General features: G+C 40.0%; 1 protein-coding gene and 1 long non-coding RNA gene across 2 annotated transcripts in view; one reads left to right on the forward strand and one right to left on the reverse strand.

Moving 5' to 3' along the window:
• Positions 1-12,186, forward strand: part of ACAD11 (acyl-CoA dehydrogenase family member 11) — a 94,098-nt gene extending 81,912 nt beyond the window's left edge. Inside the window, exons 18-20 of the mRNA XM_045503622.1 lie at positions 9,646-9,762; positions 10,730-10,839; positions 11,943-12,186. Of these exons, the coding sequence (XP_045359578.1) occupies positions 9,646-9,762; positions 10,730-10,839; positions 11,943-12,057 (342 nt within the window). The 3' untranslated portion in view covers positions 12,058-12,186. The remainder of the gene's footprint in view (positions 1-9,645; positions 9,763-10,729; positions 10,840-11,942) is intronic.
• Positions 1,659-20,366, reverse strand: LOC123611564. Its single transcript, XR_006718733.1, has 4 exons — positions 17,282-20,366; positions 15,032-15,661; positions 13,397-13,660; positions 1,659-1,704 (listed from the first exon to the last, which is right to left on the reverse strand). It is a non-coding gene; the product is annotated as an uncharacterized LOC123611564 (long non-coding RNA).
• Positions 20,367-25,393: the final 5,027 nt, after the last annotated feature.

Raw genomic sequence — 25,393 nt, forward strand, 5'->3', positions numbered from 1 at the left:
GGAGCAGGATGAAGGGCGGGCACAGAGAGGTTGCCCCACAGACCTCTTAAACACATAAAAGCACTCTGCTTAAGTTTCATGAGAGATGTTTTTAACACTGTATCAGAGGGAGATTTCCCTCCTGCTTTTTGTAAGTTAATGTATCAAGCAGAACAAGCCCCAGCTTTTCAAAAATATGCCTCCCTTCACTGGAAACTTCTTGCACTTGGCACAAAGAAAATAATCTGGCAGAAGCAAAAGAGATGTGGAGGCATATCATAAACAAAAATCTGAGCCAGATTTTTTTTCAATTTATGAAAGTAACATTCCATTTCCATGAATTTGGAGATTCTTTCCAGCTGCCTTCTAAATTATTCCAGGCACTAAAGCAAAAAGTTCTGTATCAAAATTCTGTTTTAGTAAATAAATCTGACAACTCCTTAGAGCACTCAGTTTCTATCCACTTAATGCTTTTAAGCAAATCTAGGGTCTATAGAGACCCAGCTGAGAACACTTTCCTTTATTCCAAAGCTAAGAAATAAATGTATTTGTAGTCTGTTCATGAAGTTATAATCACCCAGCTTTACAGCCATCAAAAATATACTCACTTACCACTGGGCCTTGTTTGAAATTGTTAATGCAGAGCCTGGTTTCAACCTCTAGGGAGTCATCCAATAGAAATATACTGGTGACACACAAATGTAATTTAAAATTTTCTATCAACTACATTTTTTAAAAGTAAAAAGAAACAGAAGAAACTGATATTTGTAATATATCTTATTTAACTCACTATATCCAAAATGTTATCATTTCAACATGGAATATAAAAGTATTATTAATAAGATATTTTACTTTCTTTTTAAAAAAATACCCATTTTTCTAAATTGGTTGTAGATTTCACACTTGTAATGCATCTCAATTCAGACTAGGCATATTTCAAATGCTCATAGCCACATGTGGTTAGTAGCAGCTACCATATTGAACATCTCTGTTTTAGGGAAACTGATCAAATAGCCACTGTTTAAGAAATGTACTAGCACAAACATAACCAAGCATAAAAATGACTGTGGAAGGTTAACGTGGCTCAAATAATTGTACTGTAATTGGCTGCTGGTCAAACTTGACAAATATGGTTCTCTACTGTCAACAGCAGTTCTATGACTAGGATTGGGAACAACAACAAAAACCCATACGGTTAACCAGAAGCATTTGTTATTGTCTACTGAGTTTCAGTGCTGAATTCTCCATGTTTGCTTGTGGGATTTATGATAAGTTTTGGTCCCCCTATTCTCCACTTACCTCCCACTTCTCTTCGAAGTTTTTACCAATGGAGAAAACTTACTAAAACAATTAAGAAACAAGTACCAACTTTTTTTAATTAAAATTTTTATTTTCAGGTCATCATAGATTCACATACAGATGTAAGAAATAATACAGAGAGATCCCTTATTCCCTTTCCTAAGTTTCCCCCAATGGTAACATCTTGCCAAACTAGACTACAAAGTCAGAACCAGGATATTGTCATTGATATAGTCCAGATCTAGAACATTTCCATCATTGGGGCGCCTGCGTGGCTTAGTCGGTTGAGAATCCAACTCTTGATCTTGGCTCTGGTCATGATCTCACAGTTCATGAGTTCAAGCCCCACATCAAGCTCTGTACTGACAGTGTGGATCCTTCTTGGGATTCTCTCTCTGCCCCTCTGTGCGCGCTCTCTGTAAATAACTTTAAAAAAATTTTACATTGCCGTAAGGATCCCTCATCTTGTCCTTTCATGGCCATACCCACTTCCTCATTTCTTATCCTTACCTCCTCATTAACCCCTGACAACCTTTAATCTCTTATTCATTTTTATAATTCTATCATTTCAAGAATGGAATCATATAGTATATAAACTTTGGGGGTTGGTTTTTTTTCACTCTGCATAATTCTTGGAGATTCATCCAGGTTATGTGTATCAATAGTTGGTTCCTTTTTATGTCTGGGTAGTATTCTTTGGTATGGATTCTCACAGTTTAGCTGTTTACCTGATGAGGCACATCTGGGTTGTTTCCCATCTGTGGCTGATACAATTAGAGCAGCTATAAACATTCATGTACAGGTGTTTGTGTGAACATAAGTCTTTTCTTTCTCTGGGATTAATGTCCAAGAATGCTGGGTCATGTGGTAGTAGCATGTTTCGTTTTTAAAGAAACCAGCAAACTCTTTGCCAGCTTCACCATTTGTCATTTTCACCAGCTGTGTAGTAATGATCCAGTTTTTCCACATCCCCACCAGCATATAGTGTTGTCACTGTTTTGTTTTTAATTTTCTTTTAGCCATCCAATAGGTTTATAGTAATAACTCATTGTGGTTTTAATTTATATTTTCCTAATGGCTAGTCATGTTTGAACATCTTTCATGTGACTATTTTCCATCTTATATCCTCGTTGATTCATGTCTTATGCTCATGCTCTTCCTGGGTTTTGTGTGTGTGTGTTTTGCTTTTTAATTGCTGAATTTGGAGAGTTCTTCACATTTTCTAGCTAATTCCATCGCTAAATATTGACTTGCAAATATTTTCTCTGTCTCTGTAGCTTATCTTTTCATCTTTTCATCCCCTTAACAGGGTCTTTCACAGACCAAAATTGTTTCATTCTGATGAGCTCTAATTTGTCAGTTTTCCTTTTATGGATCGTGTTTTTAGTCTCAAGTCTAGGAACACTTTGCCTCGCTCTAGATCCTGACGATTTTCTTCCATAATTTTTTTCTATGAGTCTGCAATCTATTTTGAGTTAATTTTTGTATAAGGTATATGAGAATTAGGTCAAGGTTTATTTCTTTGCCTGTGGATGCCCACGTGCTCAGCGCCATTTGTTGAAAAGGCTAGCTTTCCTTAATGGAATTGTTTTACATCATTCTCAAACATTAGGCATATTTGTGTGGGTCTATTTCTGGTTCTCTGGTGTATTCTTTTATCTATGTCTGCCCCTCTGCCAATACCATGCAGTCTTGATTACCATAGTTACATAATTAATCTTAAAATCAGGATGGCTAATTCATCTCACTTTATTCTCTTCAAAATTCTAGTTCCTTTGCCTTTCCATATGAACTTAGAATAATCTTGTCTATGGCTTCAAAAAATCCTCCTGAGATTTTGATAGGAGTTGTGTTAAACCTATATATCAGTTTAGGAAGAAATGACATCTTTATTATGTTGTGTCTTCTAATCTGTGAACACAGTATGTCTCTCCACTTCATTTAGCTTTTCTTTGATTCTTGCTATCATCTACGTGTAGCTTTTAGCATACAAATCCTATACGTTTTGTTATATTTACATCTAAGTATTTTAGTTTTTTGAGTGATTGTAAATGATATTGTGCTTTTAATTTTGGTGTCCATGTGTTCATTAATGGTATATATAAATATAATTGATTTGTGTATGTTTATCTTAAAATTCAGTGACCTTTCCAAACTCACTTATTAGTTTTGTAGATTGGGTGGGTTTTTTGTTTGTTTTTTTGTAGACCATGGTGTCATCTCCAAGTACGAGAAAGTTTTAATTCTTCCTTTCAGATACGTATATATTTTATTTCCTTTTCTGGCTTCATATCACTGGCTAGAACCTCTAACACTTTATTGAATAAGAAAGGAGAGAGTGTATATCCTTGCCTTGTTCTCAATCTTAGGGGAACATTAAGTAATAATGTTAGCTATAGGTTTTTTTAATGTTTATTTATTTTTGACAGAGAGAGAGACAGAGCACGAGTAGGGGAAGGTCAGAGAGAGAGGGAGACACAGAATTCGAAGCAGGCTCCAGGCTCCGAGCTGGCAGCACAGAGCCCGACGCGGGGCTCTAACCCACGGACCGCGTCATGACCTGAGCCAAAGTGGGGTGCTTAACCGACTGAGCCACCCAGGCGCTCCAAGCCATAGGTTTTTTTTTTTTTTAGATATTCTTCATTGAGTTCCCCTCTGTAATTAGTTTTCTGAGGATTTTTATCTTTTATCATGAATGAATGGAATTTTGTGAAATGATTTTTCTGCATTGATTTATATGATCATGTGATTTTTCTGCTTTAGCCTTTTTAAGATGGTAGAGTGCATTAATTGATTTTCAAATACTGAACCAGCTTTGCATCCTTGAAATAATCCCAACTTTGTCATGGTGTATAATTCTTTTTTATATATTGCTGAATTCTACTTGCTAATGTTTTGTTAAGGATTTCTGAATGTGGAGTCATGAGGGATATTGGTCAGTAGTTTTTTGTTTTGTTTTGTTTTTGTACTGTCTTTATCTGATTTTGATAGTAGGATAATACTGTGTTTACAAAGTGATGTGGTTAGTTTTCCCATCTCTTTTACTTTCTGGAAGAGATTGTCTCGACTGGTGTTAATTCATCTTTAAACATTTGGTAAGAGTTCTCTAATGAACCCATTGGGCCTGGAGATTTGGGTCCGGGAGGTAGCTTTTTTGAAGATTGATTTCCTTAATAGTTATAGGGCTATTCAACTTATCTGTTTTATATTGAATGAAATGTGGGTGGTTGTGTTTTTTGAAGAAGCAGTCCATTTTATCTAAGCTGTCAAGTTTGTTGTTTAGAGACGTTCATAATATTTCCTGTTACCCTATTGATGTCTGCAGGGTCTTTAGTGACATATTCCCCGTTTCATTCCTGACATTGGTAATTTGTGCCTACTTTTTGCTTTGTCAGTCTTGTTAGAGGCCTGTTGCTCTTAACGATCTTTTCAAAGAATATAAAATATATTACTAATACACAAAACTATCCAATATAATTGTTATATTAGGGTTTAACATTAACAGGATCTTTGTTTTATTGATTTTCTCTTTTTTTTTCAATTTTACTGATTTCAGCTCTTTATTATATACTTTCTTTTGCTCTTTTATTTTGGTTCTTGAGGCCATAGCATGGATTATTAAATTGAGATTTTTCCTCTTTTCTAATGTATGTTTTTAGTGCTATAAATTTCCCTCAGTGCTGCTTTACCTGTGTCCCACAGATTGTGATATATTGTGTTTTCATGTCAATTCAGCTCAGTGTCTTTTTCAATTTCCTTTGAGACTCTTCTTTAACACATGAATTATTTAAAGGTATGTTACTTAGTTTCCACCGTTTGGAGATTTTCCTGTTCCTCTGTTCTTAATTTCTAGTTTGATCCCATTGTGGTTATAAACAAAGTCTGTATTATTCCATTTCTTTCAGATTTGTTGAGATTTGTTTTATGGCTCAGGGTATGGTTTATCTTATTATATGTTTGAGGACACTTGAAAAGAATGTGTACTCTGTTGTTGGGTGGAACATTGCTTGGTAGTGTTGTTAAATTGCTGTATATTCTTGCGGATTTTCTGTCTAGTTGTTCTTGGTAGTTGAGAGAGGGGTGTTAAAGTCTCCAACAAGGATTGTGGATTGGTTTACTGCTCCTTTGGTTTCTATCAGGTTTTTGTTTTATATATACATATTCAGCAGCTCCACTGTTTGATGCATATACATTTAGAATTTGCCCTTTTATCATTGTATAATAACCCTCTACGTCTTTGGTGATTTTCTTTGTTCAGAGTCTGCTTTATATGATATTAATATAGCTGTTTCTACTTTCATTTGATTGTTTCTATACTATATATTTTTTATTCTTATTTTTGCTTTCATCTTGCTTATATCATTATATTTGAAGTGAATTTCTTCTAGATGGCATTTACGTGGGTCATGTTTTTCAATCCACTCTATCAGTCTTTGTCTTAAGTCTGCCATTTAATTTTTTTGTTTTGTGTTTGTTCTGTTTTTCATTTCTGTTTTCTTTTTCCTGACTCCTTTAGATTAAGTTACCATTTTTAGAATTCCATTTTGATTTATCTGTAGTGTTTCTGAGTGTACCCACACACTGAGGCATGTGTGCAGAGCACATAAACAACTTGACTGAGTTCTCAAAAGCCATAAACTACTGAAACTCACTGAAGGTGAGATACATAGCCATAGTATTCTGCAACTAGTAAAGCAGTTGAATTCATAGTTTAAACTCTGCTGAAATAAGAAATCATCAGGCCCAGATGGTATCACTGGTAAATGCTACTAAACAGGTAAAGAAGAAAGAACACCAATTCTCTGCAGTCTTTTCCAGAAAGTAGAAGTAGAGGACACTTGCCAACTCATTTTGAGGCCAGAATTGCCCTAATCCAAAACCAGATAAGAACAAACTAGACTAATATAGATGCAAAAACCTACTAGGAAATAAAGTCCAGCAATATATAAAAAGAATAGTATACCACAACCAAGTAAGGTTTATCCCAGGAATGCAAGGCTGATTCATACTCAATTCCTAAGAAAAAATTATTGTAATCTGCCATGTTAGCCTGAAAAATAAAAAGCACATAATCATGTCAACTGATCCAGAAAAGCACTTGACAAAATTCAGCATGTATTCATGATGTAAACTCTCAGCAAACTAGGAATAGAAAGGAATTTATTCAGCCCAGTGCAGAGCATCTGAAAAATTAATGATGGAAGACTAAATGCTTTTCCCCCAAGATTGGGAACAAAGCAAGGATGTTTACTCTCACTACTCATATTTATCGTCATAGAGGAAGTCCTAGCCAATGCAGTGAGTCAAAAAAAAAAAAAAAAAAAAAAAGCATATAGTTAAGGGAAACAAAGAGGTAAAACTGCCCATATTCACAAGCAACATGATTATTAGAAAATCCCGAGGGATCTACCAAACAAAACAACCTTCCTAGAACTGTGTTGAGCAAAGTCATGAGATATAAGATCAACACATAAAATCCATTTTTTGAACTGGAATGAACAACTAGAAACTGAAATTCAAAAAATACTATTTAAAATAGACTTTTAAAACACAGATCTGGGGCGCCTGGGTGGCGCAGTCGGTTAAGCGTCCGACTTCAGCCAGGTCACGATCTCGCGGTCCGTGAGTTCGAGCCCCGCGTCGGGCTCTGGGCTGATGGCTCAGAGCCTGGAGCCTGTTTCCGATTCTGTGTCTCCCTCTCTCTCTGCCCCTCCCCCGTTCATGCTCTGTCTCTCTCTGTCCCAAAAATAAATAAACGTTCAAAAAAAAAAAAATTTAAAACACAGATCTAACAAAACATATATAGTATCCAAATGCTAAAAATTATAAAATTGATAAAAGAAATCAAAGGAAACCTAAATATAGAGAAATACTATGTCCATGCACTGTTAAACTAATAGTACAGACGTCAGCTGTCTTCAAATTGATCTATAGATTTAATGTAATCCTAATATGAATCCCAGCAGGAGTTTTTTTGTAGATATCAGCAACTGGTCCTAAAAATTATACAAAATGCAAAGAAACTAAACTAACCAAAACAATTTGAAAAAGAAGAAGAAAGTTGGAGGAATACGGTCACTACCTGATCTAAAAACTTACTGTAAACTACAACAACCATGACTGTGTGGTATTAGCCGGGGGAAAGACACATAGATCTTTGGAACAGAACTGAGTTCAGAAATAATCTCATAAAAATATGGGTCAAATGATTTTTTATATAGGTGCAAAGGTAGTTCATGGGGAAAGGTTAATCTTTACAGTAAATGGTATTGGAAAGGTTGAACATTTATAGGCAAAAAAAAAAAAAAAAAATGAACCTTGTCCTAAAGCTCATACCTCACATAAAATTTAACTCTAAATATATTATCGATCTAAATGTAAAAGGTAAAACTAGAACACTTCTATTTAAAAAAACAAAAACAAAAACAAAAACCTTTGTGTCCTGGGATTAGGCAAAATGTTTTTAGACATGCACCAAAAGAGCAACCATAAGAGAAAAAAATTGACAAATTGGACATCATTTAAATTAATCACATTTGTCCTTTGAAAAGTTACTATTAAGAAAATGAAAATGCTACAGACTGGGAGAAGATATTTGCAAACTGCCCATCTGACAACTGACTTGTATCCTTAATAAAGAACTTAATAAACAGCAGTAAGAAAACAATCCAATTTTAGAAGTGGGCAAATGACATGAACAGACATGCCATCAAAGCAGATATATAGATGGCAAATAAGCACATCAAGAGGTGATCCACATTATTAGTCATAGAGAAATGCAAACTTAAACTACCATGTAAGAGCTCTGCTCACTGTTAAAATGACTAATGTTAAAAAACAAAAAAACAAAAAAACAAGTGCTGATGGTTTTGAGAGCAGTTGGAACTATTATTAATGCTCGTGGGAATGCAAAATGGTACAGCTGGTCTGGAAAACAGACAGCTTCCTATAAGCATTTACCAGATGATCTAATAATTCCATTCTCTACATCTGCTTTAAAAAATGCAAAGTATAGTCTTACAAAAACCTGTATGCACATGGTTATAGAAGCTCTGCTAATAATCACCAAAAACTAGAAACTACCCAAATATCCGTCAGCAGGTGAATGGATAAACAAACTGGTACATCCCTGCAATGGAATACTACTCATTCATAAAAAGGAATGAACAGTTGGTACACAGAACTTGGTCAATGACACTCAAAAGCATTATGTGGAATGAAAGTAGCCAGTCTCTAAAGAATACATGCTACATGATTCCATTTGTAGGACATTCTGAAAAAGCCAAAACTATAATAACTGAGAATTGATCAGTGGTTGTGAGAGTTGAGGGGTTGGGGAGGGTGTAACTAAAGAAGGGCATCGGCTTTAAGGGGAGATGGAATTGTTCTACATCTTGATTGTGGCTACACCAATCTATAGGTGGGGTACAACTGATAGAACTGTTCACCAAAGGTAAAGGTCATTGTTACTAAGTAACAACACAACCAAGGACTATTATTGCACCTTCCCCACACTGAAATTGTCCTGGGAATTATCTCGATTATAATCTGGTCCACCATCAGACATTATCCAAGTTTCAATGAGATTATGAGATTAGCATTCAGGAGGGCCAGTGAGGAGTGTTTTAGCAATAAGACGGTTGCTCAATTCAGCCATCTTGACTTTAGACATCAAGATATCCAAAATAAATTATTTTTCTGAGCAAATAAAATTTCTTTCTAAAATCTAACAATGTTAATTGTAGCATTCCACAAGTATGTGGTTGCCTGGTATATATCAAGTAAGTCAACTCTTCCATTAAAAAATGGAAGGGAGGGGCGCCTGGGTGGCGCAGTCGGTTGAGCGTCCGACTTCAGCCAGGTCACGATCTCGCGGTCCGTGAGTTCGAGCCCCGCATCGGGCTCTGGGCTGATGGCTCAGAGCCTGGAGCCTGTTTCCGATTCTGTGTTTCCCTCTCTCTCTGCCCCTCCCCCGTTCATGCTCTGTCTCTCTCTGTCCCGAAAATAAACAAACGTTGAAAAAAAAAATTAAAAAAAAAAAAAAAAATGGAAGGGAAACAAAAATATAAAAACAGGGAAGGGAACAAAACCTAAGAGACTCTTAAATATGAAGAACAAACAGGTTGTGGGAGGGGATGGGCTAAGTGGGTAAAGGGCATTAAGGAATCTACTCCTGAAATCATTGTTGTACTATATGCTCATTTGGATGTAAATTTAAAAAATTAAAAATAAAGTAAAATAAAAATAGAGTAAGGCTTGGGAACAGTCAATGGCCTGGAGTATTTTACCAAACTACAAAGTTCTATTGGATGTGGACTCACAACTTATCCACTCCTCCTTTTTGTTGCCCTTTGCTCCCCCCTGCAGGAGGTTGTGGCTCACTGGATTGCTAAAAGCCGCATTGCCATTGAGAAGATACGTTTGTTGACCCTGAAAGCCGCCCACAGCATTGACACTGTAGGCAGCACTGGTGCTAAGAAGGAGGTGAGGCCCCTTGGACCACCATCTGCCAAGGCTTCTTCAGTTTCTTTCACCCACTGGGCATTTCAGGTTTCATGGTACCCTGATGGCACTCAGAATATTAGAAGTTTCCATGTGATTTTGGTTTCAAGATTATAGATACAGGTCCCTTGCTAGTTTTCCTTTCACTTGCCTGTTTTAGGGAATGATTTTCAGGGTGCAGAATATCTTCAGTATTTTTGAGATGCAACAGGGAAGAGGGAAATGCTAGACTACACAGACTTGGAATTGCACGCAGTATGTCACTTTCTGCTAGCCATGTGGCCTTGGGCAAAGTATCTGATCTTTCTGCCTGTGGCCTAGGGTTTAGCAAAGAGTGGCAAAGATGACATAGAATGTGTAGCACTTTGCTACCACATAGTGAATGTTTCATAAAAGACTCCTTTCATTCCCTGCTTTATGTTTCTGGCTTACATGGAGTAAGAACGTGATCGTTTAATTCTAAAAGCCAATAAAATTGGTAAAAGAGAACTCATTAGTGAAGGCTCTTGAATTCTTTTTTTTTTTTTTTAACTTTTTTTTTTTTTAAGTAGGCTCCACACCCAACATGGGGCTTGAACTCACAACCCTGAGATTAAGAGTTGCATGCTCTGAGCCAAGCAGGTGCCCCTTGAATTCTTTTTTACGATCCCTAAGGTGATGAATGTGATTTATCAGCTGCCTTAAATCCTTTTGGAAACAATCAAGTTATAAGTAATAAAATATGATTTGGAAAAGATCTCTCATTCCAGAATGTATTGATTGCAATATGGCCATTAGTGGCATTACAACGGATCTCTTTGATGGATGCCAACAAAGATCCTGTTTCAGTGATGAATTAATGTGGGAAAGTTCCCTTGTCTCATTTCACAAAGAAAATACAGATTATATAAAATTCTGCCACATTGTATATTGTCAAAGAGAGAAACCTTCTTATATCTTGCTTATGCAGATTGCAATGATTAAAGTGGCTGCCCCTCGGGCCGTCTGCAAAATTATTGACCGGGCGATCCAAGTGTGTGGAGGCGCAGGTGTTTCCCAGGACTACCCTCTGGCTACCATGTGAGTAGATGTCACTTAGTAATCGTCTTCATCTGACAGGCTTGGAATGGGACTAGAAATCTATAGCTGCCTCGACACTGTTTAAGAAGAAAATACAGGGGCGCCTGGGTGGCACAGTCGGTTAAGCGTCCGACTTCAGCCAGGTCACGATCTCGCGGTCCGCGAGTTCGAGCCCCGCGTCAGGCTCTGGGCTGATGGCTCAGAGCCTGGAGCCTGTTTCCGATTCTGTATCTCCCTCTCTCTCTGCCCCTCCCCCGTTCATGCTCTGTCTCTCTCTGTCCCAAAAATAAATAAACGTTGAAAAAAAAATTTAAAAAAAAAAAAAAAAAAAAAAAGAAAATACAGACACTAAAAGTATAGTTCAAAGCTAAATGAGGTAATATAGGTGCAATAAATGGTTGCTCTTAGGATCACAATTATTTCACTGGGCACATTGGGGCTCGTGGACTAGCGAGGAAATGGCATAGGGGTTCACCCTGAAACCAGTAGGATCACACAGGATCACAGATGGCAAAGGGAGCCCAGAGCTGGGCGTAAGTATGTCCTTAGGTCTGTTTGCCATGTCCGCAGGGATGCCTCAGGCCAGCGACCATCTCAGGTCCAGATTCTGGTGGCTGGGAGCCGAGGAACACTCTCCATTGCCTGTCACCTCGCAGCCCCCTGCCACCTTCTCTCACACACTGGAGAATCTGGTGCCCCACCAGTTTTTCCCAGAAATCTTTAACCATAAGAAAGAACTAAATATATAGTACTACATATAGAAGTGGTACATATTTAACTTCACTGCCTGTGGCTTACCTGAGGTATCTCTTAGGTCTAGAACCTAGAATCTTTAGGGTCTAGAACCCTAAAGCAAACCAAGACTGAGATTAAGCCCATTGCACTGGGCCATTTAAGATTCCACTTCCCAGGGCAAGAACTTTAAATGGCATTTCCAAGCCCTGGGGCTTACTTTCCTTGATTTTCTTTGTGCTTTTTCTCATCACCGTCTTGGCAAGATTTCAAAAATGAATAGTCCTGGCTTAGAATCAGAGTGACTGACATTAAAGTAGCAGGTTTCTCTTTGATAACTCCTGCCATCCCTGCGCTTTTTGTTTTTCCAGGTATGCCCTGACACGAGCTCTGCGCATAGCAGATGGGCCCGATGAAGTCCACCTCTCCGCGATTGCGGCACTGGAGCTGCGGGACCAGGCCAGAGACATGAGGTCCAAGGTGTAGGAGGCGGCGGCATCTCACCTCCAGACAGACTTCTCGAGCTCCAGCATTTGCACCTCATTCTGTTTTTGCACCAGTTTGAGCACAGGATTAACTGCTCATTTTCAGTAAAGATTAGAGCATCTGTTTTGATCAGTGGGTCTTATCATTTTAAGGGTCACCCAGGTTTAAGTTAAATAAGAAATTGTATAGCTGCCATCATTCAGTCTATCACCTAAGCATCCAGCATTTATTTTTAAAACATTCAGCTTGTAAAGAGATAATGAAGTAAACTGCATAGGCATAAAAATATTTTCACCTTTGGATTCTCAGAAATTGTTCCATTTAGATAAATATCCAAGGAGTCACTGTTCTGTAAAAAACATACTGGTGTCCTTCTTAACACTGGGTTTAGGGATTGGGTTAACACTTTTAGTATTACAGTGTTTGCACTGGAGAGAGCTGCAGGAGTCATTTAATGGAGATAAGCCTCTTCATAATTCAACAGAAAACATTTATACATAAAATCTGAATGCAGTTTAAACCTTACTAGAAAACATGGCATGTTATAAGAAAATGTAATTAAGAAAATTTTTAATTCTGTTGATGAGAACAGTGGATAGGTGAAGCTACAAGAAAGTAAGTTAGTTTTGAGAGATTAAAAACCGTCTGCTCTGAATGCCATTCTGTTAATATCAAATCCTAAGCAAACATTCTTGCAGCTTTTTATTTTTTTATTTTTTTTTTTTTTTAATTTTTTTTTTTTTTTTCAACGTTTATTTATTTTTGGGACAGAGAGAGACAGAGCATGAACGGGGGAGGGGCAGAGAGAGAGGGAGACACAGAATCGGAAACAGGCTCCAGGCTCTGAGCCATCAGCCCAGAGCCCGACGCGGGGCTCGAACTCACGGACCGCGAGATCGTGACCTGGCTGAAGTCGGACGCTCAACCGACTGCGCCACCCAGGCGCCCCTCTTGCAGCTTTTTAAATCAGTGTTGCCCAATATAGCGAACACTGGCCACATGGAACTCTTGAGCACTTGAATTATGCCGAGTGCCACTGAGGAACTTTAGGTTTTTTAAAGTTTAATTAACTATTGATTCTTAGTTACTGGAAAACTTTTAAGTATGCCTATAATAACTTGGGTATGTGAATTTACTTTTTCAAATGTAAATTTTATGAAATCTAAACATGGAGGAAGTATTTTAGTTGAAAATTTAGAATCCAAAGTAGGAAACAGAGTCACTGTAAAATACCAAATTTTAAAGACTACTTATGAAAAAAAAAAGGTAAAATCCCTCATTAATACTTTTTAAGTTGTGATTACATATTGAAATGATAAAATGTAGATATAAGGCATACCTTGTTTTATCGTGCTTCACTTTTTACACTTCTTAAAATTGCGGATTTGTGGCAGCCCTGTGGTCAAGCAAGTCAGTCGGCACCATTTTTCCAACAGCATTTGCTCACTTTGTGTCTCTGCCACATTTTGGTAATTCTCACAATATTACAAATGTTTTCATTATTATTATATTGAACTGCAATCTCATGATAAAATTTGAATGGATGAGGACTCACTTCTTATGGATGAGCAAAGAAAGTGGTTTCTTGAGATGGAATCTACTCCTGGGGAAGATTTTTGAAATGATAAAAAAAAAAAAAAAAGACTTAAAATATCACATAAACTTAGTTGATAAAGCAGCAGCAGGATTTCAAAGATTTGACTCCAATTCTGAAGGAAGTTCCACAGGTAAAATGCTACCAAATAGCATCACAGGCTACAGAGAAATAGTTCATGAGAAAAATGCAGCAAATTTCACTGTGTTGTCTTACTTTAAGGAATTTCCCAGCCACGCCAACCTTCAGCAATCCCCATCCTGAGCAGTTAACAGCCACCAACATAGAGGCAAGAATCTCCTCCAGCAAAAATATTGTGACTCGGTGAAAGCTCAGATGATGGTTAGCATTTTTTAGCAATTAAGTATTTTTTTTTTAAAGATTTTGCTTTTTAGTAATCCCTACATCCATTGTCAGGCTCGAACTCACATCCCTGAGATCAAGAGTCACGCGCTCCACCGACTGAGCCACTCAGGTGCCCCCCTAAAATATTTTTAATAAAGGTGTGTCCACTGATTTTTAGACAATGCCATTGCATACTTAATGGAGTACAGTATAGTGTACATGCCCTGGGAAACCAGAAAATTCCTTTGACTTGCTTTATTGTCACATTCACTTTATTGTGGTCTGCAACCAGTCCCACCGCATCTCTAAGGTATGCCTGTGACTGAAGTAAAATGTTATTAAAATCAATTTCACCTGTTTCTTGTTACCTTTTGATGCCACTGGAATATTGGTAAAATTTTAAATTTTCAAATGAAAGTATTTTTATTTCTAAAAACTTTAAAACTCTGTTATATGAGCATACACATCACAAACATTTATTGATGTCCAGAGATTATTTAAATGCCTTCTTGGAGTGGGGAGCAGGCATTTAACAAAGACCTGGCTCTGATTCTTGTGTGTTACATGGGCCTCCTAAACATTTGCCTTTGAGACTTCACCTCTCTACACCTCAGTTTTTCTTTCTGTGCAGGGGATTAACTTCAATCCTTGCCTTCTGAGCACTCATTGTGACCATCACTAAAGCCATGTAGAAGCACTTGGATATTCCGAACCACAATATTTTATAAGATATCCTCATGTGAAGGAGATAAAATAACCCAAGCTATCGAATCTTATTTCTAGTTTTAAATGTCACTTAGAAGAAATCAGGATTGGGGTGCCTGGGTGGCTCGGTCACTTAAGCATCTGACTTGATTTTGGCTCAGGTCATGATCTCAGGGTTTGTGAGATCGAGCCCTGTGGTGGGCTCTGTGCTGACAGTGCGGACAGAGCCTGCTTGGGATTCTCCGTCCACCCCATGTGCACACGTGCGCTCTCACTCTCTCAAAATAAATACACTTAAAAAAAAATTAAAGGTTTATGTCTGGTACTTACAATTTTGTGATAATTTTTTCCTATGCCTTTGAAGAAAATGGTCTCAATTGGTGGTTGACTTAGCTCATCTATTTTTACTTATGTCTGTCATGAACACAACCATCCCTAAGCCAAGTCACTCCATGTGATCCATATTCACTTCTCTCCCCTACCATTCATTTATTTAGATAAAATATTATAAAGAATGGTAAGGGTTGTTTTGAAAAGGAAAATTACAGTCTCCAAAGAATGAAAAGATCGAGGGATACTTTGCCTCAGCCATGGTGACTCAGCATGGAAACTCAGAGCCATTTCTAGGACGTCCTCAGGCTGTCCCTGGGAGTTGCCTTGTGGCCGTATGCCCAGGGGCAGTCAGCCAGCTTTGCCATGCCACGGTGTTCGGTGTTCAAAATGAGAAGTTGCCCTCCATAATAACCACATGGCAGGGAAGGAGGAGCGCTCACCAGGCAGTGCCAACGTCATGACCTCTCCAAGATCTGCATGTGGTCAGCTGTGGGGAGGAGGAACCTCGGGGACAGCCTGCCAGGGAAGTTCCCAGGAGGCTCCATACAAAAGTGGTCACGGAAGGTGTAGCAGTGCTTGTCCAGGGGAGTGGCCAGTTAAGGATCTCTTTGGTGGTTGATATTTTACCTTCAAAACATATAGCAGAAAGTTTGTGGACAAGTAGATTTCTTCATCAAACTGCGATTACTTACGGAGGCTTCCCCAAAGTCTGCATCACCCCAGCTCTTTCCATACTCACTTTCTGTCCAAGAGAACTAAAGTGGGTGAAAACAGCAAAGTCCACAGCGGCATGTAGATATTTTAATAGGTTGATAGGGCTTGCAAAAAAGCCAAAACGAAACAACCACGTTTTTCGCCCTTTCGTGAAGTAAGCTACAACAGCTTCTGAGAAGTTCAGAAGGCAGGCATTTTTTACCCAGGCTTCTGAAGGTATTCAAATTAGTAAAGGTCTTAAAGGATATTATAAAGTGAAATGTATTTAAGAAAATGTCTGGAAAAAAAAAAAAAAAAAGAAAAGAAAAGGTCTGCTATGGGCACCTGGGTGGCTCAGTCAAACGTCCAACTTGGGTTCAGATCATGATCTCACAGTTTTTGAGTTCAAGCCCCACGTCTGGCTCTGTGCTGACAGCTCAGAGCCTGGATCCTGCTTTGGATTCTGTGCCTCCCTCTCTCTCTGCCCCTCCCCCACTCATACTATCTCTCTGTCTCTCTTCCTCAAAAATAAATATTAAAAAAAAAACTTTAAAGAAAATGTCTGCTATGAACAAATGCCCTGTTTCAATCAAGCCAGGTATCCTTGACCAGGCTTCTCCTCAGACATTTGATGATCCCTCCGCAAGGAGCAGAATACAGGGGGTGCAGACCAATCAGCAGGCTCCTTCCTATTAGCGCTCTGGGCCAGTGTTTGTTGCATGTCTTTTTCCACCATTTCTTTTGCCTGAATTACTGTGGTAGCCTCCTGATTGGGCTTCTAGTTTGTTCTCACAGCAGCCAGCATGACCCTCTCAAAATTTTTCAGTGGCTTTGCATCTCACTTAGAATAAAATCTAGAGTCTTTGCCATGACCTACAAGGTCTCATCTGAGCTCGTCCCCTGACACCATTTGAATTCATCCCCTAGGCTCCCTCCCTCCATCATGGCCTCCTATCTGCTATTCCAACATGCAACCCCTGCCAGACCTCTGACACTTGGTTCTTACTGTTTTCTCTGCCTGAAAAGTTCTACCCTGAGATTTCCAGATGCCTATTCAAAAGTCACCCTAGCAAACAAGTTAGCAGCACCTGCTTTGTCATTCTCCACCTCTCTGCCGTTCTCTTCTCACAGGACCTAACACCTAACATATTTCGTGTCTACTTATTTATGACATGCTCGCACACATGTAACCCCAGTTTTCCCCTCCTATAGTCACTTACTTCACCTATTTTATACACTGGGGTTCCCCTCAGTCCCTAGAACCATGCCTGGCCTCCATTAAGTACTCAAAAGTATGAATGAATGAATGAATGAGCACGGATGATCCCTGATTTGCAACTGATGATAGGGCAAAACATTTATTTATAGATCTGCAAACAGATCAGAGCAGAAATTTAAGCTCCGGCCCATGAACACAGCCCCAGAATGGGTTATGGGTAGCTGGAGAGGACATCGGTGCCCCAGCAGTGGGCGGTGCACAGCTCTTTGGGCAAATCAGGCGATAAAATAATGTTTGATGAGTATTTGACAATCCAAAGGAATGCACACACTTACTTTTTAAGTTTTCCTGCTTTCTAATTCAATCTAATCAGCCAGAGTGCTGTGACCAACTCTCAGTTCAAAGGGAAGTTGGGAGTCCTAAGAAAAATAAAACCACTGTTGGTGATCACTAGAATTTCCAAGTTTCCAGATAAACAGGATTCTGGGAAGTATCCTCACTTAATTCAGGGCAAAGAGCATTTAGGGTCTGTGATCCTGCCACAATATTTTTATTTCTCTTTTTTTCAGTATTTCTCATTGTCATGAAGAAAATCCACACACATTCTAGTCTAAGTGTCTGGTTGTGATAAGCTCCATGAAATAAGGACCTTTCTCTACCTTATCTTCACCAAAACTACCTGAATAAACAAAGGGTGATTATCCAAATAAAGGGTGATTATCCCAGAGTTCTGCCTCTCTCTCAGGACAGTACCTTAGCAGCAAGCACCCTTTCACCCACTGGGCTGATGGCTGATACCACCTGGGTGAAAAGTCATGTTTCACTTTTTAAATGGGAGAAGATGGAGACTGCAGATGCCTCTTCCCCCCACGCCCTTACCTCTGACTTCAGTTGCTACCATTTTTTCCCTTACCCCACACCAGGCTCATTGGCCTTCTGCTGTTTCTCCAGTATCCTAGATTTTTTTAAGTTAGAAATATTTGTTTCTTATTATAGGGTCCTCTCATGAGAAAAGAGTGTGGAAAAAAAGGCTTCCTGGGTTTTCTCCCATTCAAAACTTTCCTCCTGGTGTAGGAGGGAAAGTTCTCCATCTACTCCTGGGAAATTAGGCTACTCTAGTTTTATTTTTGATTATTTGCATGCATTAAGAAAAAAATCAAAACCCAACTATTAGCAGTCTATCTGTCCCTTGGTACATATGCCCAGTCCACTTGGACAGACAGACAGGTGTGGACCTCAACTGCCCATCTCCACGTGCTGCCCAGAGTTAGATGGTACATTGGAAATAAGGTGCTCCTGGTTAGGGATCAAAGCCACCCTAGCTCCTGCATAGTGCCTCCAGTGAGACCCTGAGAATCCCTCTTCAGCAAGGAGGACTCTGGGTATATGTAGTAGGGCAGCCCTCTGGCCACAGGCGGTATCTGCTATAGAAGCTTGCTTACTTCTCCAAATTCTCTCTAGATTCCTTAAGTTGACAAGAGTGAATGCAAATTCTGAAATGACACACCAAGTTACACAAGGTAGAAAAAGTCATTAAGGCCACAGTCTCTCCAACTCCATGCACAGAACTCTGACCCCACCATTCCCCTCCTTTCATCCTTTGGGACCACCTAGTCCTGCCCACCCCTTCTCCTCAGTGGCAGCTTCCAGCACCCAGAAATCTTGAGCAGCCTCAGCCTCACAAGCTGGGAGTAGCCCAATTCAGGAACTCGAGGTCATCTTCAAGCCCAAGGTTCTACCTCAAGGTCTTTGCACTTGTTCTCTATTTACCTAGAAAGCGCTCCACCAGCCCACATTGTCAAGGCTTGCTCTTTTCCTGAAAACATGACATTCTTCGTTTTCCTTCTGTGATCATCCCATCTAAATTTCTTTATTTTTTTTTTAAGTTCATTTTTTTTTATTTTGACATAGGGAGAGAGCAAGCAGGGGAGGGGCAGAGAGAGAGAGAGGGAGACAGAATCCCAAGCAGGCTCCATGCTGCCACCACAGAGTCTGATACAGGGCTCAAACTCAAGAACTGTGAGAGCATGACCTGAGCCCAAGTCAAGAGTCGGATGCAACGGACTGAGCCACCTTGGCACCCCATCCCATCTAAATTTCTAAGCCCTTCCAACACACACACACACACACACACACACACACACACACACACACACACACTCCTTATCCCCTTCCCTGGTTGGTTGGGTTTTCTTCTTAGAACTTTCACCACATAATGTTTCTTTCTTTTTTTTTTTTGTAATTTGGCTTATTGTCCCTGCTTCCCCCACTAAATAGTATGCTTTAGCAGAGAGAGGTTTTTGTTTGTTTTGCTCACTGCTCTATCCTTATTGTGTAGGACAATGCTTGGAGCATGCATAGCAGGTCCTCAATGAATACTTGTTAAATGCATGGAATTCTTCCAGCTGCAGGAGGGCAGGGATCCCAGGCAGTTCCTTTAACCTCTAAATCAGAACTGTGATAACATAGGCTCATGGTTGCTCCCTGGCCATACAGATGCTTTTTAAAAGACCTAAAGCTAAGCTTCTCAACTCTAGCTAAGCATCAGAATCCCCTGCAGAGCTTGATAAAGACTCAACTGCCCTAGCGATTGAGTGACTTTGGTGGTAACAAGATACACCAGGGACCGCTTCCTGATCAAGCCCGTTAGGGTGTTTGACTGTAAACACCAGGAAGAGACTGGCTAATGCAAGCAAAAAGGGAACCTATTCGGTGGGTGTGGACCTGGGAGACTGAGACATCTGGAGGAGCACCCCAGCTGTGGCTTCCCTTCCTCTGACCTTCCTCTGTCCTGGCCGTGCTTGCTTGGGCACAGGGGAGACTCTGGTTGGCCAAACTCAGGTTACACTTCCACCCGCAGCCTATCCTCAAAAAGGAAGAGGGAAGAGAAACAGAATTCAAGCCACATGATTAAAAATTTTCTAGTGCCACATTAAAAAAAAGTAAAAAGTTGGGGCACCTGGGTGGCCCAGTCGGTTGAGTATCCAACTCTTGGTTTTGGCTCAGGTCATGATCCCGTGGTTGTGAGATCGAGCCCCCTCTGCCCTCTCTCAACTGAGAGAAGATTCCTCTCCTCCTTGGCTACAGACTTCATGCCGGCTGTCAGGTCATCATATCGCTCAGCCTGCTCGGCCAGAATGGCCTTCTGCAGCAGGTCATTTGTATCCATGACCGGATGTGCCGTGTCCAGGGTGGGTGCGACAGATGGACAGGGGCTCAGACTCAGCAGTCTCTGGGCAGCAGTGGCCAGGCTGAGACTCTGTCCCTAGATCTCGCTGTCCACAGGCTATAGCCGTGCGGCAGATACGGGGTTTCCTCCTAGGACTGTTTCAGTTGGCCTTTTGTTCACAGTTTTAATTTTCTGTAGCTTTCAAATCTGGTTGAGGAAGTCCTTAGCCATTTCTTTCACATATTTCTATAGTTTTCTTTCTTTTTTTTTTTTTTTTATAGTTTTCTTACAAATAGGCCATCAAATCATTTTGTTGGGACTTGGAGATTGCATTAAGTTTACTTTAGGAACAAGTGACACTTCTACACTAATCAATCATCCTACCAGGAAGAAGATGTGTCTTTCTGTTCAAGAATTCCTTTATGCGCTTCAGTAGAGGGTCAGACAGACATCAGGTAAATCTAGCACATCTCCTGTTAAGGCTGTGCCTAAATATTTAGTGTTTCTTTTTGTTGTGGCAGACAGTATTTTTTCTACCATTGTTTGTATGTACAAAAGCTGCTTTTATAAAGTTTTGGTTTTGCTGATTTTAAAATTTCCCTTAATATGCATTGATATTTTTTAATTCGGCCTTTTTTTTGTTTTGTTTTTTGTTTTGATTTGGGAGAGAGAGTTTGAGCACATGAGCCGAGGAAGGGAAGAGAGGGAGAGAATCTTAAGCAGGCTTCACACATAGTGTAGAACCTGACGTAGGCCTTGATCCCATGACCCTTGGATCATGACCTAAGCCGAAATCATGAATCAGACATTCAACCAATTGAGCCACCCAGGCGCCCCTAAAATTCAGGTTTTAATAAAAGGTGTGTATACCAGAGTTAAAGAGTCAAATCAGGGGCACCTGGGTGGCTCAGCTGGTTAGGCGCCCAACTTCAGCTCAGGTCATGATCTCGAAGTTTGTGAGTTCGAGCCCTGCATCAGGCTCTGTGCTGACAGTGAGGAGCCTGCTTCAGATTCTATCTGCCTCTCCCCTGTTTGTGCTCTCTCTCTCTGAAAAATAAACGAACGTTAAAAAAAAAAAAAAATGAAATCCCCAAAGCTAGTCATGAAGCACAGCGCTCTCTCCTTCCCATGCTCCAATACGCTCATCTCCTAATCCCATGCACAACCACTTAAAAACTTTTTAATTTTTTTGATGTTTATTTATTTTTGAGACAGAGAGAGACAGAGCATGAGTCGGAGGGGGGCAGAGAGAGGGAGACACAGAACCTGAGGCAGGCTCCAGCCTCCAAGCCATCAGCACAGAGCCCAATGCGGGGCTCCAACTCGTCAACCACCAGATCATGATCTGAGCCGCAGTCGGACACTCAACTGACTGAGCCACCCAGGCGCCCCTTAAAAACTTTTAATTGATAAGCATAGCTATCTTCTTCTAAGTAATGCAATTGTACTAGTACTGATGTCCCAGGTTTTTTGAAAACACCTCACATCTTGAGAAAATTTATGGAGCATGATGCACATCCATATACCGCACCTAGATTCACGCCTGCTTTCTTCTCTCTCCGCTGTTTGAGTTAGTTGCAGACATCATGGCACTTATCTATATAATGATTACACTCGGGAAACATGACCTTGATAAAACACTACTATTCGTATATAGTCTGTTATATTGCTACTCCTTCATTTTCTTGTTTTTTTGCTTTAGCCATCATCTATTGACTTCTGAATTTAGAAGATTCAATTGTCTTTCATCTTCTCTTCCCACCAAACATACATACACTCTCACACACATCCATTCTCTCATTCTCTAATACACTCATATTGGTATCATCATTATGGAAGTACCAGTCAGAACCTTACCTCACCATGTCGCACCACAGAGATTTTTCTGCTGTTCACCTCCTCCAATCTCCTTCCTCTCAGTATGTTCAAGCACAGAGACTTCATCTTCTTGAAGAATTTGTTCCCAGAGTCTCTGACCTGCTCAGGGCTGGGTTGGGCTCGGCTGGTTGTACTCTAAGTCAGCTGCCAGCTCTTGTCTTGATTCAACATCTCTTTTCACGACCTTTCAGAGAATCCCTCCTTTCCTTTCTTGGTTATCCCACTCTGGGGGAGAACATCTTTTAGGACCTTCTTACAAAACTTTCCTGGGAAGTAAATCTGAGAGCTGGTGTGTTTGATAATGTCTAAATGATGTCCCCTCACTTAACTGGGAGTTTGGCTGGCTTTAGAATCCTAGGCTAGGAAATCACTTTTCCCTTAGATTTTTGAAGGCATCACCCCTTTGTCTTTTTTTAGTGTCATTGAGAAATCCAGTGCTATTCTGATTCTTGCTCCTTTCTAAGAAATGTTCTTTCCTTCTCCTGCAATACCCTGGATGTTTATAAGAACTTCTTGTTTCCTATCGTAAAATTTCACAATGATGTGCATTTGTAAGGGTTTATTTTCATCTGTTAGACTGGATACTCAGTGGCACACTCTTCCTTTCTGGGGACGCTTTTGAGTTTTTTATTTTGTCCTCCACCCACCTTACTCAGCTCAAGCTGCTATAACAAAATACCATAAACTGGGTGGCTTAATTTTCAGTTTTGGAAGCTGGAAGTCTAAGATTAAGGGACCAGCAGATTCAGCAGTCAGGGAGGACCCTGCTTCTGGTTTCCAGATGCTGCTTTCTCACTGTGTTCTCACGTGGCAGAAAGAGCTCCAGGGAGCTCTCTGGGGTCCCTTTATAAGTTAACCACCTTCAAGACCTTGTCCTCTCCAAAGGCACCACCTCCTCATACCATTACTTTGGGGGTTAGGATTTCATCATAGGAATTTTGGTGGGACACAAATCTCCTTTTCAAAACTACTATTGCTTTATGGAACTTTTTTTTTTTTTTTTTTTGATAATGGGCCTCCTGGACTGGCCATCCCCTACTTTAACTTTGTGTCCTTTATTTCCATCTGTTTCTGCTTATTCTGCTTCTTAAGGAAATTTCTGCAACATTATCTCTCAGCGGTTTCTATTGTTTCTCATTTCTGCTGTTTGGGTTTTTGGTTTTTTGTTTTTTTTGTAACACAGGATTTTCTCTGGGAAAAAAATGTTTTTTTACAGTGGCTTCCTTTTGTTTTGTGCATGTAATGTTTATCTCTAAGGGTATTAAATATGATAGCTTTCTTTTCCAATGTTCTCTTCTTTCTCCACTGTTTTCTCCAAATTACCTTTTTCTTTCCTGTTTTGGCCTCACTCCTGCTTAAAATTCTGCCTCGGGGGATGTACTTATTGGCACTTAATCTAAGGTCTGACCAAGCTGAGCCCCTTAAGAGTGAAGGGTGTGGTGTCTACAGCTCTGTAGCACCTGATAACGTTTCCTGCTCTAAACACAGGAGGTACATAAATATTCTGAACTCATCTTGATCATTTCAGGGTTGACAACGATGTCTGTCTGGACAACTCCCACATTTAAAGCCAGGAAAGACGCTCCCATTTCCTGTCTTGGAAATTGGATAAATGTACATGGAGGGCTGTCCTGCAAAATATTTAAGGGTGAGAGTGGGGTTTGAGCTTAAGCTCTAATTCACCAAATTTATGCATAACTAAGTATTTGCAGAATTACTTGCTTATGACTTTTCTTTTTAAAGACAAATGACTCATTCCTTCACTGACTCAAGTCACATTTTCATAAAATTTTCCCTGAAATAAAGAAAGTGAGGGCATGGGGTTCTTCTTTTCCTGCTCACAGACATCACCACTTGGCAAGGGCCAGGGAGTGAGGCGAACGTTCCTCGCAGACTGGAGAATAACTGAAAACTCTTCACACACAGTAACCACATAATCTTGTTAGACAAACCATATACCTTTTCAATGTTAAAAAAAAAATGTAAGCTTAAACATTGATTCTTATTTGTATAAGGAACTGAGACTTCCATTAACAATTCTGGTACTTTCTCTTCTCTTACTAAATTATTTCCCTAAATTGGGGCTTTGTAAAAATGATGAAAATGTACACATCTTTGGTAAGCTTGGTGGAAAAACAAACTTTTTATTTTTTAAAATACGGTGTCTTTTAAAAAAATTTTTTAGTGTTCATTTATTTTTGAGAGAGAGACAGAGCGGGAGTTGGGGAGGGGCAGAAAGAGAGGCAGACACAGAATCAGAAGCAAGCTCTGGGCTGTGAGCTGTCAGTACGGAGCCCGACTTGGGGTTCAAACACATTAACTGTGAGATCATGACCTGAAGTTGGACCCTTAACTAACTGAGCCACCCAGGGGCCCCGAGAAACAAACTTTTTAAACTGGCCACCCTACTTACTGTATTTATGGGGCCCTGGATCCCACAGTAAACTGGCCTCGCCTTTTATTCCTTCAATCTGGACGTTAGTGGACGGTCAACTTCAGGTGTGAAGTTTTTTTGCTTTAAATGCTGAGTAACATATCAAACACACGTAGTAAAAAACTAGTAATAGGAAAGCGCTGATGACTAGGATAGATTCCATAGTAGAGGACAAAGACAGTCTGTGTCATGATAAGCCCAGTTACTTGTAAGAAACAATATCATACATAATTCTTAGAAGCTATCCAGCTCTGGGCTTTTTATCCGGGGTTAGAGTGGGACTGAGTTCTCTAATATTTAAAAAATATGTCCTTTTGTACATTTTTGTAAAGAGGGCTTATATTACCTTTCATTAGATTCCTAAGAGTGAAATACCTCCTGACGGACCAACCCAGGCAATTTAGAGAGGAAACGATGCCCAGGGTCAGAAATCTAACTAGGGCAGATTGGGTCTGCCAAGCTGGTGTTTTCTCCCAACACCACCACCCCATCTAAGAGGCTGGCACTGTATCAGGTGTTTACATCCATTATCTCTTAGCTACAGAACAGCACTGTAAGGGAAGTGTTAAGGATGAGAGATCACACAGTGAGGGCCAGGACTGCAGCCTAGATGGCCCTGATGTGGTTCTGGATTGGTGAGGGGGGAGGGGGAGGTTTAGAGCTGATGGCCAAGAAAGAATTCTTGAGGCGTCTTTGGTGCAAAAATGGTGATTTTATTAAAGCACAGGGACAGGACCCGTGGGCAGAAAGAGCTGCACCGGGGTAGTAAAGAGTACCTGGTTATATCCAATGGAGTTGGGGGGGGGGGGAGGGAGGGCGGGTAAAAGACAAAAGGCAGGCTTCTAGAAGGACTTTGATATGCTAAAGAGGACTCTTAAGATACCTGAGGCCTTGCTATTGTCAAGCTAAGGTTGTTTTTCCTCTAGTGTGGCATTAACATTAGGACCAGTAGGGAGTTCCTGGAGA

This window comes from Leopardus geoffroyi, chromosome C2 (assembly GCF_018350155.1).
Source record: "Leopardus geoffroyi isolate Oge1 chromosome C2, O.geoffroyi_Oge1_pat1.0, whole genome shotgun sequence".
Classification (NCBI taxonomy): Eukaryota; Metazoa; Chordata; class Mammalia; order Carnivora; family Felidae; genus Leopardus; species Leopardus geoffroyi.